Source organism: Rhea americana, unplaced genomic scaffold, assembly GCF_003343005.1.
Source record: "Rhea americana isolate MKP2758 unplaced genomic scaffold, rheAme1 scaffold_33, whole genome shotgun sequence".
NCBI lineage: Eukaryota > Metazoa > Chordata > Aves > Rheiformes > Rheidae > Rhea > Rhea americana.
This window is the reverse complement of record NW_028186457.1, coordinates 1,647,936-1,664,886: the sequence shown is the minus strand read 5'-3', so window position 1 is coordinate 1,664,886 and position 16,951 is coordinate 1,647,936. Positions and strand designations below refer to the sequence as shown.

Sequence of the window (16,951 nt, the reverse complement as noted above, 5' to 3'; positions counted from 1 at the left end):
GAAAGATCCTGGTGAGAACAACACTGAGAAGCCTGTTTCCTTAAGCTTTTTTGCTAACTGGAGCACTTCTGAAGAAGTGGGAGAACCATCTCCTGCCCAGCAGAACTGGGATCTGCTAACCCACCCATCCTCTYGGGATTTTCTTACAGCATCTCTGCTCCCTGACCTAGTACGTGGAAGGTGAATCCAACCAATTGCTGGAAGCATGTTCTCATTGAAAGGACACCTGGAGTGCTACCAGCAAACTGCTTGCAAATGGCCTCTTATTTTGTAGGTCTGTTCTCTGCATGGTTGGGCTGTTCCCTGTGCCTTGCTGAAGTTGTGCCATATGGAGCAAATGCTTCGACGTCTGTCTGTGTGTCTGCCTGACCGTGCAACCCAAGAGCTCTTTTCCTCTCTATAAGTGATGCTCTAATCTCACTGTTCTCGTAATCTGGGGACAGCCCTGACAGAGGCTTTTCTGCGCTTTTCCCAAGTCTATTTCCAGCTCTCCCAAGGCATAAGGGGCTATCACCAGAGCCCTGGAACTGGATAGCCACTGAGGGGAGAGAAAGTGGCTGAAATACTTGCAGGGTTACGCTCTGTGCTGCCTCTTCCTCTTGCCTGTATGAAACACTAGAATTTGGTTTAGCTTTGAGCAGTGCAAAGTGTCACAAGAAAGAAAAAAAAAAAAAAAAGTATCTCTCATCTGCCATTTAGGCAGCCTGAGTCTGCTGGCTTCTGGGGGGAGGGGGAAAGGGCAATCGTGGAGGATCTGAAATGAGACCATGGGACTGAGTATCCTTTCCTGCTGCGCTCCTGCTCTGCAGAGTGGAGACCTGGCTTCTGGAGGAAGGGTCAGCTTTTTCCCTGTCTTCCTGAGAGAAGCCAAGACAAAACCTTTAGTCCAGATCGCTCCTCAGCACTGGCTTTCCTTACAAGTTGTACGCTTGTGAGCGTCTGTGTGTATGTGCCGGGCTCGTGTCGGTGAGCGTGTGATTCCTGGGTGGGTAACGGCACTCCCAGGGTTGTGCTGTGTGTCAAGTTGCACCTCATCCTCGCTGCCTTGTTTTCCTCAGGCTGATGCGCTCTTGGCTAATAGCAGTCACTGCTTCTTAATCAGAAAGCAATTTAAGGATAACCTTTTTTTTAATTAACAGCGAGGAGAAGAATGAATAAATAAACTGTGAGGCAGCCAGTTGGCTGCTTTGCCCCTAGCTGAGGGGTCTGTCAGGTGGGAGAAARTGGCGCCTGGGGACAGCGAGGGGTTCATGGCTGCTGCTGGGCGAGGGTTGAAGTAAAAGGTGAGAAGGGATTAAGGCGCTGCCCGGAGACTTTCGCTCCAGCTACATTGCTCTGGTSGTCCCAGGGGAATCGCGAATCGAGCTATGCGGGAGGGACAGCTCGCTCGATGTATTTAAGCCCTGTGAATAATTAAACCTCCCGAGAAGCCTTTTTATTCAGAATTTTAAAATGGATGCAAATAGTTGTTGCATTGTGAATGTACTGCCACTGTTTTCCATGTGGTAACTCATGGACTAATTAATTTCATGCACTAACACATCTAAGAGCGGCACCCTTCTTCCCAGGCCGACCAGACCCAGGGGTGTGAGGACGCTACTGCACACGTGGAGGCCTGAAAGGCTCGAGGAGCGCAGTGAGGGAGTCCTGCCGCAGCCGTGCCGCACCAGGGCAAGACAAAGGTAGGGTCCCTGCGSCCCGCATATTGCTACGAGCGGAGCCCGGGCGAGACAGGGGTGCTGCAGCTCCAGGCCCAAGCTCTCGGGCCGTGCTGCTCTTCGCGCCCGTAGAGATGGCGCCGGGAGGGAAAGACTACACTTCCCAGCATGCTGAGCGCCCCTCGGCCCCATCTATTTCCCGGCGTGCCGGGCGCGGAGGGGATCTGTGGCCCCCGGAGCGGGGTTTGCTGGGAGTTGCAGTCCGCGCGGCTGCGCGCCATTCGGCGGGGATACGCGGCCTCCGACACCCCGTGGGTGTGCGGGCGTTTAGGGAGGGAACCAGGCCGTGGCGGGGCCCAGGCGGGCTGCAGAGGAGCCTTGCGGCGATGTGGTACACCGCGGCCGGCGGGGTGGACGCCGGGCCCCTGTGAGGTGCGGGGGGAGCGATGTGGGGTCGGCGCTGGGCCCCTGTGGGGTGCGGGGCTGCAGGATGGCGCCAGGCCCCTGTGGCGTGTGTGTGTGTGGGGGGCAGGCTGGAGGATGGGCGCCAGGCCCCTGAGGGATGTGTGTGGGGGGTGCAAGTTGTGGGGTGGGTGTTGCGCCCCTGAGGGGTGCGGGGGACCCAGGATGTGGGCTGCCAAAAATATGAAATGTTTCCCATGCAAATCTGTTTGGAGATTAATTGCTTTGCTTGCATTTGCCTTTATGGGTGTCTCAGTGCTTGGCTGTTTTGCGTGAACTGCTAACAGCTGGGATTGGGAAGCAATGGTGCTCCAAGCTGGCTTGTGAGTGCTATGAGGGGGGTTCTCCTTTCCCATATGCTTTACCTGTGCAGGACTGCCATGCAAAACCCAGCAGTGGTTGTCAGCATCTGCTTGCTGGTGATGGTTCAGCATTGGTCTGATGGCTTAACGGTTTTTGTCWAGGATCAGTTACAGTAATACTTGGTCATTAATATTGACAGAATTGAAAGTTCTCTTTTTGCTATATTTTTGTAGGCTAGCTTCCAATCCTGTAAAGAAGCAATTGCCCTGTGATTAACTACTGATGCAGTTTTGATTCAGGATTATTGTTTGAATTGTTGAAGATGTCATCAGGCCTTACAGAGGAGCAAAAGAGAAGAATTGAAGAGAACCGCCAGAAGGCCTTGGCTAGGAGAGCAGAGAGACTAGCAGCCCAGAAAGGTGGGCAGGTGGGGAACACTGGACATCAGCTGAGAGAGCACAGTCTACACAATCAGGGAAACGTGAAGCAAGAAAACAATCATGTCAGGTTCATTAGCGAGCACCAATGGAGTCCGAACAGCCCTATGGAACAGAAGAGCTATCTTCATAAAGATTATAATCGTTACACTGCAAACCAACAGATGGCTGGTTTACATGGAGAGCAACAAAAGAATTGTTCAGAGGACTCAGAGCAAGCAAGTGGCATCAAGCAATTCCCTACAACAATCCCAAATTCTCTAAGTTGTTCCTATCAACATAACTCAGATGGTGATGGCCAGAAACACAGTCAACAAGCTTTAATTAATCTTGGTACATCCCAGCAGTCCAAATACTACCCAGCTTTCAAAAACCCTACAGAACCATCCCAGCCTAGATTGATTGGTAACTGGCACCCTGATAATATTAAAGATTTACAAAGTCAGAGCAAATCTGCCATTAAATATGTTTTAACACCAAGCAGCACCACCCTGAGTGATTCAGAAACGCTGATAAACACAGGCAGATCAACAGAAAGAGAGGGGGGAGGTGGTGCCTCTCAGGCCAGTAGTAAGATGCAGAAGTTGACCAGCTCTGCTGGTGYAGGCTGTACATCTGAAGCTGTCTCTCACAAGAAAGCACACAATGTTACGAAAGGAAAGTGTGTGAAATACGGGGAAGACAGATTCCAGGTTGAAGTAGGGTATAATGCTGAGCTCATTGCTGTATTTAAGAAGATACCAAGCAAAAGCTATGGTAAGAATTGTTTTTTTGCTTATATCTCTGTTTTACATTGAATCAAAGTTTCAGCATCTGCTGGACCACACTTGATGTATGTTTTTTAGCAGTGGATCTGCTGCTGGGGTAGAATGTGGGATATTAATGGGGAATTGGAAAAGTAAAGGCAGTTGAAACTGGAAAGAAATTCAAGGTCTAAGTAGCTTGAGCTTGGATTTAGCCAAGAAATCAGAAGTACTGCTTTATGAACCATATTCTGAGAAGTTTAGTGGTGCCAGCTGCTCAGGGTCTTTTAGGAATGATAGAAGAGGAGTTATTCATAATTTGGTGTGGGAAGATGGGTCTGTTTGACTTCATCTGTAATTCAGAGTGAATGGGCTGATTCTATTAAGTAGGTTACTGACAGTAGTAAAGCCTGAACCTTTTCTGATTGCTTCTGTTTTTTTCTCCCTGCTATTGTTGTTTTTATTAATTTGTTTTCCCCTCTGCGCATGTTGCTGCTTTCTGTGAATGGCTGCTGTATTCTTGTATTGGTATCCATGTGCTCTCTGGCTTTTTGGGGGACTATGTACCTGTAAACCTGGGCGTACTGTTTTTCTGATGTGTGTGGAAATGTTTGAATGGAAGAATGGAGTGTGTCTTGCTTGGTGTAAACATTTCACAAGATTACTTTCTTCTACCCTAAGTGATTCATATTCTGCCCTGTTTTAGATCCTACTACAAAAAGATGGAATTTCAGCCTGGAAGATTACAGCAGTTTCAGTAAGTAAATAGATTACTGAATGATAAAAGGATTCAAGCCTTGCTCCCTACTCTCCCTTCCCAGTTACTATTTGGCTTTTTTATTGTCTGAAGTAATAAAAGAGAGAGGCATTCTGTTTTAACACAATGTTATCTTCTAGACATCTGGTTCATATCATTTTTCTGAGTCTTGGTTGTTGAATAAAAATAACTTGAATTTTTTGATCTACATGTCAAACAGATTTAATTCCCCCCCCCGCCCTTACTGACTGAATATTTCAAGGTTCAACAAGCCTGATCATAGGAAAAAATCTCTGCTGTGCAGGTGCTTCATAGTTTGTTTAGAGAATTAAGAGTGTTCCAGTGGCTCACGCTTACTTTTCGGTCTGTTTTTTTAAAAGAAAAAAAAAAGTGCTGTTTAAAAAGAAAATACTGCAGTTTTCGTTGTTAATTTGGGGTGTCAGAAGAGTTAAAAAGAGTAACTATGTAGGACACTGGATGAGGTTGAAAATGAAGTTGCCTTTGTTTGGCATAAAAAGGGTGGTTTTATGTTTTTCTCTCCTGTCATCTTGTTCTGGAATGATTGAGAGATGATACGAGGCAAATACTTCAAGTAAGCTTTTCAAAAGCCTATCATATTGAAGCCTGTGATAAATCAATATTGATTTCAGTRGGAACAGAACTAGGCCTGTGTTGAGCACTTTGAAAAACCCGCAGTTGAGTGCTGGTATTTTAGCTTCCCATGTGGGTTGCCACACATTTATAATTTAAATGCTTTTGGTTTACTTGAAGTGTACCAAGTACAGATGAGAGCAGAGTCTCTGCACCAAGGAGCTTGCAAATGAAGGGAATGGGTTTTAAAAATTGTGAGGCTTTTTTTCCCTTAAAGCTATGAAAAGTGTGAGTTCTCTGCAGAAAATCCCTGATGACAAACATAAGACAATGTGATCAACAGTGGCTATCATTATAGCAGGGGAAAAAAATTACCCGAGGGAAGGGTACTGATTTAAAAGGGTCTTGATCTGAAGTTCTTGTTAGTCTCTACATGTAAAAGCAATTATTTTTTAACTTCAGGCTGTTAATTTTGTTTCTGAGTAATATCTTCCTATAAATTTGTTTTCTTACACTACAGATGAAACATGCAGTCGAGCCTAGAAACAGATAATAAACTGAAAGAGTTAAAAATATGCATTATCCAGTTTCTTTCAGTAATAGCGGTTGTAGAGATGAAATCTAACTACATMCTGTTAAAACAGTGTCACTCAAAATCATTTGTTTGGTGCAGTGGAAGTAGAAAATCTACTTCAGTGGTCTGCCAGACCTCTGCTAAAAACAAGACTTTCACTTGATGCTCTGCAACTTATTTTTGCAGTGGGAATTTCAAGTGACTAGGTTCAATCTGAAAGTAGCTTATTTTAAAGTAAGGTTTGATGAAATTCAAATAGTTTATTAACTAGCTAGGAGGAAATTGTCGTTTTCTTTCTTTCTCTTCCCCTCTCTCCGTCCCTTTTCCTCCCTCTTAAATGCTTCACCACTGGACTTAAGTGAATTTGTAAGTTTTTGCTGCATATCAGTAAGTTGAAGTATTTAAGAAGGAGAAGCAGGGTGGATCTTGACATACAATTCAGCCCACAAAGCACTGGATTCATCTGAGTTTTCCCTCATGGTTACTTGGAAGGCAAGGTTATCTCTCTCTACAAATGTATGGATGTTGAATGAGTTCAGTGGTTGTCTGTTCTGAGTCTAATGGAATCTGATGATGCTAGTGAATATCTGTGTTACTGTAGTACCTATGAGTTGGAGTCTTGGGGCAGAGCTTCACTGTTTTTATGCTAAAAATACAAGACAAAAATAGTCTTGTTTCTAAGTTATCACAGTTTAGCTGTAAGGATAAAGACAACATATGCATACAGATGACCACAGAAGTGCAAGGGAAAAATGAGAGAACATTTGTTAGCATGGATATCTATGGTCTTCAATTAACAGATGTAAAATGCTGTGTCCCTTCTCTCTCCAAGCCTTAGCATCATGACAGAGGTTGTGTTAGTGATTAATAAGATAGGAATGCAGATGGCTTCTCGGAAGCATAAGTCCGTAACTGTGAGATACACCAGGCAGGTACATAAAGGGTGATGGACTTATATTGTAACAAAGAAAATTTAGTGTTTGGACTAGTTGCTGCCTTGCAATAGTCCCTTCATCACTGTGAGTGCAGGGCATTCCTCCTAGAAGAAGTCGTGTGTCAGACACTGGCATGAGACAAGAGGCAAATATTTTAGATCTTTCTCCTTTTCTGCTTACAGAAGCATCTCCAAGCTTTTTTAAGCAACATGCCTTGGATTAGCTTGCCCCTGTGCTGACAACCTTTTAACTGAAAACATTGCAGTGACTGTGTGCAACTTACTGCTGAATGTGGTTCTGCATATCACCTGCCGTGGCCTAGTGAGCCACAGTTTGGGATTGCTGACAGAGGGAGCGTAACACCAGGATGATCCTGGATAGGCATTTGTTCCCCTACTGTTGTGTGCTCCCCCTGTTCCTGCTATGTTCTCTGTGATGCATCCCACCAGCCTGCTACTGCAGGCCACAACTCTATTTTTTGTCCTTAAGAGCAAAAGCAGAGAATCATTGTTGCATTTAAACTTTGAGGTACGTGGCTTGTCTGTTGTCCTCTTGTCCCTTCTCTTCCCAAAGCAGCCTGTGCATCTTTAGTCTGTCCATGCTCTTAGTTGTTCTCTCTTTCTTCTACATCCTGTGTTTTTTTTCTCCCTAGTCAAAGCAGCAAATCAACTTTCCTCAGTAATTCTGGTACCACTGGAAGGAGAAAATGCTGTGGACTTGGTGTCAGGCTCTTGTTTTATCAGCAGTGGGACTGATGTGAAATCCCTCTTGAAGATGTGCAACAACTGGAAGAAACCCTCAGCCCTTGTCAAAGGGAAATGTGTGCTGATCTCCCGCTCCCGGTTTGAGGTTGATATAGGGTATTCTGCAGAAGTGGTTGGAGTATTTAAACAGATGAATTCCAGAAATTATGGTGAGTCTGTTGTTCCTTTAATCTAAGGAGGCTGTTTGGGTGCTGCTAGAGTGCTGTGAGAGCTACAGAGGAGAGGGGTTGTGAGACCACGTTCATCTTTTGAAGTAGGCACAAGAGGATGTGCTCTGGTGAAGGTTGTGGTATGGTGCTGCACCTCTGTCTTGCACTTTACTCTATACCAGAACTTGTCCTCTTCTGAGCACACTAACTGAAACGAAATTTCAGCCCTCWGCATGATTACACTTACTTCAAAAGTGTGATGTGTTGGTAACTGGTCAGCAGTACAAAGGCCAAATTCCCGTCTGTTCACTGTGTTACACTCAATCTTATTTATGGGTGAAGGAAACATGCCTTTATAAATGTGCATATATATGTATATATATATATAGAGAGAGAGACGGGTAAAAGTGAAGCCAAGAATTTATAGTTACTATAGCAGAAATGTTAACAGTCTAAGTGAAGAACTGTTGTTAGTCTAGATCTAATTATTACAGAAAAGGAAATTAATAAGGGAGTTAAAATATTTACATAGTATTATTGCAACCTTTATCTGTGATATTGTAACACACAGACTTCTTAATTTCAACTCTTCTCATGGCATTATGCCCACCCTTCCACTGTTCCTCTTGTTTCTATCTCTCATTTCTAAGGTAGTTTCACTGTGTTGTTGGGGGTTGGGGTATTATGGTGAATTGTCACCACCTGAGCTCTTTGGGAGGGATATGGTGTTCATGTTGATGGTTTCTGCTTTCCCCCTGTCCTAAGATCTACTTGGTCATTTTTATATTTACTAACACACATCTAAACTTTTCTTTTTCTTTGTTGGTGTGCTGCTCCAGGTTGCATCCAAATTTATATATGTTAGATACTGTTTCTTTTATCTCTTTATTGCCCCTAAAACCAGTTTTGGACACCTGCCTGTCAGTGTGTGTGTGGGTTTTTTTTAATATATTTTTTTTTGTGTTAAACTAACCAGCAGTGAATTGTTTATGGCCATGGGGTCTCCAGTGCCAAGCCTGCGCCTGCATCTGTTATCATCCCATGCCTGTACTCCTCTGTGCTACATTGTGTCCCTGCTCTTCAAGGCCTCTTCTATCATACCAGGCCTGTGTTTCTCTACACTATATCATTGTGTTAGTCATAAATATCTCATTCTACATAGAATAACTATAACTACTTGTTACTACTATCTACATAAAACTATGGTTGTACTACACAAAGATAAATTAGCCATAGACAACTAATCAGTTAGAAATTGCAGTTACAGCTAGATCGAGTATAACAAAGCTACAGGCAACTCAGGAAAACTTATGACAGAGCAGGCCTGACAAATCTCAGTCCTGAGGCCTTGCAAACTCAGTACAAAGCTATTACTGGCAATAGCAATGCTGTATTGCAGGGCTTCATAGTTCCAACTGTGCCTCCAGCTGACTCTGGGATCACTTTGCCTTTCCTGGAAATTGCAGGCAGGAGCTATCCAAGCCAAATCTGACCTTGGGTATTGACAGTTTGGGCAATTTCCTCTGTACAATGCTGAGAACATCCTTTATAGGGYATGGAGAAACAACTGAAAGTGATTGTATTACTAACTGTAATCAGAGTTTGTTGAATAATGGATAGGAACCTTCATGTGCGTCTTCGTGCCTTCCCATAGTGAAGAGAAAGTGGTTGCTGAAATCCTTGGGAAGGTAAGTTAATTATAGTGGCTTATTTGGGGAACTGACCTTGGCTTCCTCCAGTAATACCAGCACTTCTAGATGTATATCCATACTTTGTCTTCATCACGCTTTTTGTTTAACATGAAGACAAAGGGAAGAGAATTGATTACTGSACAAGAGAAGAATTATTTTAAAGCAATTCTAAAATGTAGAGGATATGGATGGATAAGTGTGTTCTTATGGACAGAAAATTTAGTCTTTTGAAAAAAACAGCTTTTGACAATGTTTGTTGTAACTATTGCAGATATGAAGACCAGAAAATGGAGTTTCCTGCTGGAGGACTATCCCAAACTAAGTGCGTAGCTGCTTTTTCCTAGCAAGGGCTACTTTCTGGGTAGAGAAGAAAATTCTAACCTAATTTGAGCTCACTTTCATTGAGCTAAGCGTTTTTACTCTGGGGAGATGAGCTGCTAATGAATCACAGAGCAGAAGTCTTCCCATTTTGTCAAATGTTTACACTGTTTGTCTGGACTCAAAACTTCATAAATGTGTTATTAATGGCAGTCCTTTAGGGCCCTCTTTGGRGGATGACTCTGCTGTGTCAGTTTCAGCACAAATATTCATAGACAAGATTCGTGTCAGGGAATTTCTGTTCGATTTCTTAGAGCACATGCATGTATCCTTTTTTTWWAAAAAAATAATAAAAAAGTAATTTTAATTGCCCATAACTTACTGCAGCTCAAATTGAACTTAAGGGGTTGCAAGAAAACAGACTATTCTCTTCCCGCTTGCCAGATTTGAAGAAGTAGACATGGTGGCTGTCAGGCCTTCATGTCCTTGTAGAAATCCTATCTTACTGTCTCCTCAGTGCCAGGCTGCCTGCAACTTTTTGTTCCCTTCTGTGCATACATCAGTTCTGAAGCTGGCAGAGCCACTTCTTGCTCAGAAGAGAGCACAGTGCAAACACATGTCAGGCAGTTTTATTGCCAATTCATCTTTTAGTTTGCTACAAGATTTAAGTAGTGTGTACAGTTCATGCTGTTTCATTTCACATGCAGCAAATTTTCTTTTTCAGGTCAGGGCACTAGGTTTTCAAGTCTACCGATGGATGAACTGGTTGTTACAGAAATCACAGTTACTGTGTAGGTGCTCACTGCCTAGCTGATTTTGTTCAGCCTTAAGTACTACTGCTAGTAGTAATTGGCTTTGTAGACAGCACACAAGTATTTGGTTTTTAGGTGATGCGTGAGACAGGTTAGAATCAAGGTTGCTTTCCCATAGCTGATCTGATTGTGAGGCAAACAAGAAACACTACTTGTTTGTCTCATTGAAGTGTGCAGATCTGCTTGAARCAGATGCTCTCTGCAGAATTTCATGTTCTTCTAAAATGCTTCAGTGCTAGGTTGGTAGGTGCTTAAGAAGCTTTGCAAAAAAATCTCTTTAGAGAGCATCATTTTCCCTTTTCAAGTGGAATCAAAGTGCTTAGTGTTGCTACAGTGTTCATTTCAGGGTAGAAGTAGACTAGTAGACTCCTGCCTTTTTGCATCTGTACAGGGCTGGTAAAATTGTGACTTACTGAAGTGAAACGCAGAACTGTGTTATTTTAAAAGATGGACGCCACTTTGCAGAACAATCCAATCTCAGCAGCATGCTCCCAGCACATCTGCTTCTTAGTTTTGTATGTTAAGTTAGTATTGTGCTTTGAGATGATAAGTGTTACATAAGTACTGAGTATTATAATTATTATTTACCATTCCAGCTGGCCTGCTGTGTTTATCTTAGTACTTGTGTGAGGATATGTGGCTGCAGAGTTTGATTGGGATAAACTTCAGAAAGATAATAGGCAAGATACTCTGCACTAGTTCTTAGTGAGCTGAAATGCTGTGGCTTGGAGTRGTATTGCTCCAACATTGGCTTCTGCTTTCATAGGATAATAAAGGATGTTTAATAATTGAGTATCTGCATGCTCCTATGAGGTGTGCCTTAGGAATGCTAGTAATAGTTGTAGAGCTGAAAGCCATTCCGTGTGGCTCTGTAGAAAAGGCAGCTCTATCATGAGGACAAGTGAGTGTGTCTTGGTGGAGACTATTATGAAACTCCAGGATTAAGGATACTCGTACTCACTAATTTCAGTGAGAATTGATGATCTTGCACACTTTGGAATAATGAATTTGTTTCACATGTAGTGGGCCTGATCCAGTAGCACATACTAGGCAGTCTGAGCAAACTTGCATCTCCTAGAGTGTATAACTCTCGGTCCCATTAGTGCAGCGTTTTTCACGTTAGAGGAAATAYTCAGAATCCCACAGGTTTAAGGAAAACAAAACAAAAAAACATCTCTGTAGATGTTTTTACGCGATCTAGTTGTGAGGGCATTTGAGGCTTCTAGCATGTGCCTTTTTTGAGAAACAGCATTAGCTTTGTGCCTGTTCATTTACCTGCTTCAAAATAACATTTTTTAAAGGCTGGTTGCCATTTGCTGCAGTGATACTTGTTAGCTGGGAACTATTTGTAGAGGTTAATGTCTCTGCCTAGTTCTTCAGACATCTTTGTATAAAGGTCACTTCAGTAAAAAATGTCTGCTGGATGATTCATGCTTGTGGCAGATATATCTTAATCACTCTCCCAGCTCATGTACAGAACAATAGCAACAGAATTATCAGTGAGCAAATTGTAGCAATTATGCTAACACATAGCTCAGTCTGTGAGTGTAATAACAAGTTTGTGCTGTACTTCGGGTGGAGAGAATTCCTGCTATTGAAGAAGTGTAAATTAAACTGGAGAGTTTAAAAAGTTTGGACTATTGCCCAGCTACGAATTGAAATCTTCTCATATGTATATTTCTTAGAATTACTTTCCCCCTTCATATAGCAGGGGTCCATTCTACTGCTTTCCTTCTGGAGATAACTAAAATTAAAATATTCAACTGAATTCTGGAGATATGTTTACTGGTGGTGTAGTGAGTCCTTATTTCGGTTTGCATAGCTGTAGTTATTTTTGCAAAACAACTCATTTTGCATCTTTCTAGCTTTGTATACAAACTGCACTAAATAAAGCAAAGGTGCTTCCCATAGTAAAGGTTCTGCGCACATTCATTGATGTGCCTCGTGTAGAGATGTCTTGTTTCTCCTTCAGCAGCCAAAGATTGCTTACCAAATATGATTTCCTGGTCCCAGCTCACTTACTGCATCTTTTAAACTGGTGTTTGTTTTTGTAGAAACTTATGTTTGGAGTAAGGAGAAATACTTTCATCCTTCCGGGGTGGGATAGGAAAGCTGTCAGAGGGGACTGAAATAAGATTGTCTAGAAGAAAAATTGCCCTGATGCTTTGCTGCTTATGATAAAAAAGAAGAAACGAGAAGATGAAGGCCCCATGTCTTTGCACAATGGAGATTCCCTTTGGTTTGACTCRAAAAGTTCTGTGCTGCAAATAATGGTGAGGAGCTGCCTGGGTGAAACCTCAGTAGCGGTAAGAGGTTCAGGTGGTTGCCTGTGGGCTGGTTTAGGCCTGTGAACTGATTCCGTCTGAGGGAATCCTGGTTGAGCCAGGAATTGCAGTCAGTGCTACATCCCTGAAGGATGGCGAGGTGGTACAAGAGCAGGTTTTGTAAACTGAGATGCTGCCTGTTTTCTTATCTGAATGTGATGAATATGGGATGATGCAATGGACAGTGAAACCTGTGTGAATTTGGGGAAAAATAGGAGAAAAGAGGTTGCAAAGCTGAATATATGTATGGCCTCCTTTAGGTGAGTGTCTCAGCTTCTGATCACATGCTCAAGGTTGGTAGAGACATCACAGGTGTTTAATGCAAAACCCCAAGGCCAAGATCAAGATGCCTCTGCCTTCTAGGCACTGGAGAGCTTTTTGTTTAAATCTCTACTTTTATTCCTGAGCAAGTGTGCTCTAAGTTGTGCGCAATGTAAATAATCCAGCTGCAGCTGTACTAGCAGCAGTCATCTTTGAATGATGGTGTCAGATATTTTTAGTTTTTTATAGCTAAGCCTAAATACAAAGGGAGGAGATATGATTCATCGTGTGATGCTGAAATAGACTTCAGGGAAAAGGCCAGACTAACATTTGTGCATGATGCAGTGCTTTCTTGATCTGTTTCAGGATAAGAAATGTGTTGTTGATGAAGTCAATAGATGCACCATGACGCTGGCAGTGTAAGCTGTGTTTATGTTGCTCCTTCTGATAATAAGCTGCTCTGTTCTTTGCAGTGGAAGCGGTACAAAGCCTTGTGTCAGTAGAGGTGGAGCCACTGCCCAAGGCAGTAATACAGACTTTCGCTACTCAAATAGAGAGATTTACRTCGCAGATGGTGGACTTTCCTGATGCTGACCTTTCAGTAGTGGACTCCAAAATTGTGACGAGCCTCATGCCCTATCAGCGGGAAGGTGTGAAGTATGTCCTGTGTGCATGCAGAGCTAGTTCTTTGCCTAGAACTTAGTACTGTGCATTAGTGCTCTGTTCTCATCCTCTTCTATGGAGGGCTTCACATTTCTACAGTCTCTTGGGTGGTTACGCTCTGGGGCTTGGATAAGCTTTTGGTGGCTTTTTTTTTTAACAACATACCTAGTCACTTTTCATTTTATCCAACTGCTTGCTTGCTTATTTATTTATTTATTATTATTTTAATATTAGCTACATGTGGGAAAGTTTCAGGAAGTGGGACCCATGCTTTGAAAGATTTGAAATGATTAATTGCGTGCAAAGAAAACACTTTTAATATGCTTACAATGTATGTTCAGTATTTGTACCTACTGATACTAAAATATCTTTAATATTAATAGTATTTTCTTAGCCTGACCAGAATGAACGCTAAGAATTTCTGTGAATAATGTCATGGAAGGAATGTACTAAAGTCTTGAGACTACTCCTTGATCAAAGTTTCTAAGAGCTGGACTGAACCATCCTGTTTAGGAGTTTCCAAGATTTGAGCGAAGACTTGTGTGTGTGCATGTGTCTACATGTGTATGTCTGTGTGGCTCGCTTGGTTTAAGACTGAGTGAGAAGATCCAGGTTAGCTGAAGAATCCAGATCACTTCCAAGAGATTCACAGTGTAGATTTAATCTGCAAAGGCATCTGTAGCTTTCTGGTACAATGGAATGGGCTTGTAGACCTTTACTACAGTTGACACTATTCACTATGGTGTCATCCATGGTTTGCAGAAGGATTTAAGTGTGTTCTTCCTTCCTTAATCACCTGCCTAGAGCAGGCATGGAGCTCCTTCTAGAAGAACTAACTGCAGGGACAGACTTTAAACCATGTCCTGACTCTTTCTTCTCTCTCTTTTTACCAGTTTTGCAATTTTAAGAAATGGACGTTTACTGCTTGCGGATGACATGGGTTTGGGCAAGACTATCCAGGCAATCTGTATTGCTGCTTATTACCGAAAGGAATGGCCTTTGCTGGTGGTGACTCCTTCCTCTGTGAGGTTTACATGGGCAGAGGTACTATCAGCTGAACTGTGTGTGGGTGGCCTGGGAGAGGAGGTGTGTGGTAGTCATTCTGTGTTGCACTCTGTGTACAGGTTAAATAAATTTTAAAAAGTATGTTATGAGGCGAAAATAAAATATCTACCCATTTAGAAACTTGAGAGGGGGGGAATTCCTTGACATTGACTATGTGATATATATACTTATCGTCTTGTATTGGCTGATTCTTTTTGTGGTCCAACTGATTTGTTGGAAAGGAGGAAAATGGCAGCAGATGTCTCCTTTGACCCAATGCGGTGAAGATTTGTTTTGTTCCTACAAGTCAGCTGGCTTCAAGGAGGCATTTTACTGATCAGTGCCAAAGACAATAGATGCATGCAAGAAATTAGTGGTTGTATCCAAGCCCTTTAGAGCAGGACATACCTGCTCTAGAATAGAAAGAATAGAATAGAAGCCCAGATGCTGGGATTTTCCCTTCTATTCAAGAGGCCCCATTATCATCAGTAAGTGTTGTCATGATATGTCTTTTGGCCTGTCCACTCTATGCTGCGAAGTCCTCTCAGTCCTTTATTGCTTTAATCAGAAACCTCAAAGCCCATAAGGATGGGAAATGTATGTTCCTGAAAGAAATCACCATGTCATGGTTTGTACAGTGAGGCTGCTGGGTAGTTTGTTTTGGAAGAAAAAGATGAACTCGAAGTTTTAGGTTAATAATTTCATGCCTGAGCAGGAGAGGATGGAAGATTATCTTTTCCTGGGATGTTGCATTGATGAGAAGTATATTAGTTGGGGGTTTGCTGTTTTTATGCTGTAACCTGGTTGTTAGAGTATCTTGACTTGTGTTTTCACGTCTAGTAATGCAACAAAGCTTTGAGTGACAGAAAAAACGTGAAAATTCCTGCAGTTTCCTGAACAAAGCAGTAAGGCTAACTATGTTTGAAATGTGAAGGAAAAGAGAGATTTCAAGACCTCTAAATCTCTGGATCAACACCTATACCAGAATTCATGGCTCCTATTGAATACCAACTGGGATCAACTTGCAGCAGTTTCCCGAAATACCGGACACTTGCAGCTTAACTCCTACATCTTGCTCAAAGAGATTTTAAATAGTCCAAGGTGTTCTTTTTGAACAGTCAATTTTCTTTCCATCTTGCCTGCCCCAGGAGGCTGTTATGGGAAATGTTATGTTAGGACGTTTGCTTTAAAATTATTTGTGTTCCTCTGTGGGTTTGTGAAAGACGCAAGTCTTAAGTTATAGYGAGGTGGAAGTAGGTGATGTTTGTTATAGGCTGTAATCTGGGGTAATYTGTAGTAGGTTTTGGGAAAGATGTCCTGCTTGTGTGTGGGGAGATGTTGTTTTGAATAACTATCACCATATGTATTTCAGTTGCTGTCACAGAGCGGCTAGCTGTTGAGGTGTCAGCTTGATAGCTTGATTTTTTTTTTTTTTTATTTATAGCGGGAGGGGTAGTAGATTTTATTTCTTTTYTTAAAAAAAAAAAAAACAGGAAGAGTTGTATTTCACTGTCACTGTGGAGTAAACGCTGCTGCAACGTGAAGTATTTACTGCCTAGAAGTCTGTATCTCACAGCCTGAAGTCCCCTTTCGAATGGAAAAACTGTAAATGTCCCTGCCAGTAGTGGTCATCGCATTCCTATTCTGGCTCTGAGTATTGTGAGTAAAATTGTCAGGAGGTTACGCACATTCCTACTGCAGATCAGAATTTCATTTTTCAGTAAGAAGTAAGAATAAACATTGTTCAAGTCTTCTAGTTTCAAAAGGTGGATTTGGCTTTAGAGCTTGGATTCTGTGCTTGAGCTTCCTGCTACTGATGRTGTTGGTTTACCCCTTCTGTGCTCCTGGCTGATCTTTAATTGTGGGTAGGGGGGCCCCATGTTCCAAGCATTCATCAGGGGGCCAAGTTATAATTTATGAAGGGTTTGGGGATCCTGACAGAGCACATGAGAACTGGAATGCAATTAATCACTCTTTTCTCCTGCAGGCATTTCACAGGTGGCTTCCATCCTTGAGTCCAGGTAGCACCAATGTCATAGTGACTGGCAAAGACAATCTAACAGCAAGCTTGATTAATATTATCAGCTTTGACCTCCTCAGCAAGATGGACAAGCAACTCAAAGGCACTTTCCAAGTAGTTATTATTGTAAGTATTGTACTAGAATCTTTCAGGTTAATTGTATGCTGCATGTGGAGTAACCTTTGTATTGTACAACAGAGGTGCAAGGAGACCTTGCACAGGACTGAATTTATCTTGTAATTTTGGCTGTGATCACAACTCTGCTCATGACTAGAAGTAGTAGTCTACTCTGAAACCTTTTGAGATAACTAGTAGAGGCTATTTGCCTTTTTGATTCCTGAAGCTGTTCTCTTTTACTGGGTATGATGCTTTTCTGATTTCCTTATGGTTGGGCATGTTCTTTGGCTACAGAAGAGAGTGCATCATATGATGTGTCAGTATAATA

The 16,951-nt window shown here is 42.4% G+C and overlaps 1 protein-coding gene across 2 annotated transcripts in view; it reads left to right on the top strand.

Annotated features, from left to right (window-relative positions):
• Nucleotides 1-1,905: 1,905 nt before the first annotated feature.
• Nucleotides 1,906-16,951, top strand: part of SMARCAL1 (SNF2 related chromatin remodeling annealing helicase 1) — a 39,723-nt gene continuing 24,677 nt past the window's right edge. The window contains exons 1-8 of one of the 2 annotated variants that reach the window (XM_085310973.1): nucleotides 1,906-2,085; nucleotides 2,657-3,616; nucleotides 4,310-4,360; nucleotides 7,113-7,373; nucleotides 9,336-9,386; nucleotides 13,253-13,436; nucleotides 14,336-14,486; nucleotides 16,474-16,632. In XM_085310973.1, the coding sequence (XP_085167099.1) occupies nucleotides 2,746-3,616; nucleotides 4,310-4,360; nucleotides 7,113-7,373; nucleotides 9,336-9,386; nucleotides 13,253-13,436; nucleotides 14,336-14,486; nucleotides 16,474-16,632 (1,728 nt within the window). In that variant the 5' untranslated portion in view covers nucleotides 1,906-2,085; nucleotides 2,657-2,745. Of the gene's footprint in view, nucleotides 2,091-2,656; nucleotides 3,617-4,309; nucleotides 4,361-7,112; nucleotides 7,374-9,335; nucleotides 9,387-13,252; nucleotides 13,437-14,335; nucleotides 14,487-16,473; nucleotides 16,633-16,951 lie in introns of both variants that reach the window. The other variant, XM_085310972.1, reaches the window with a different exon arrangement.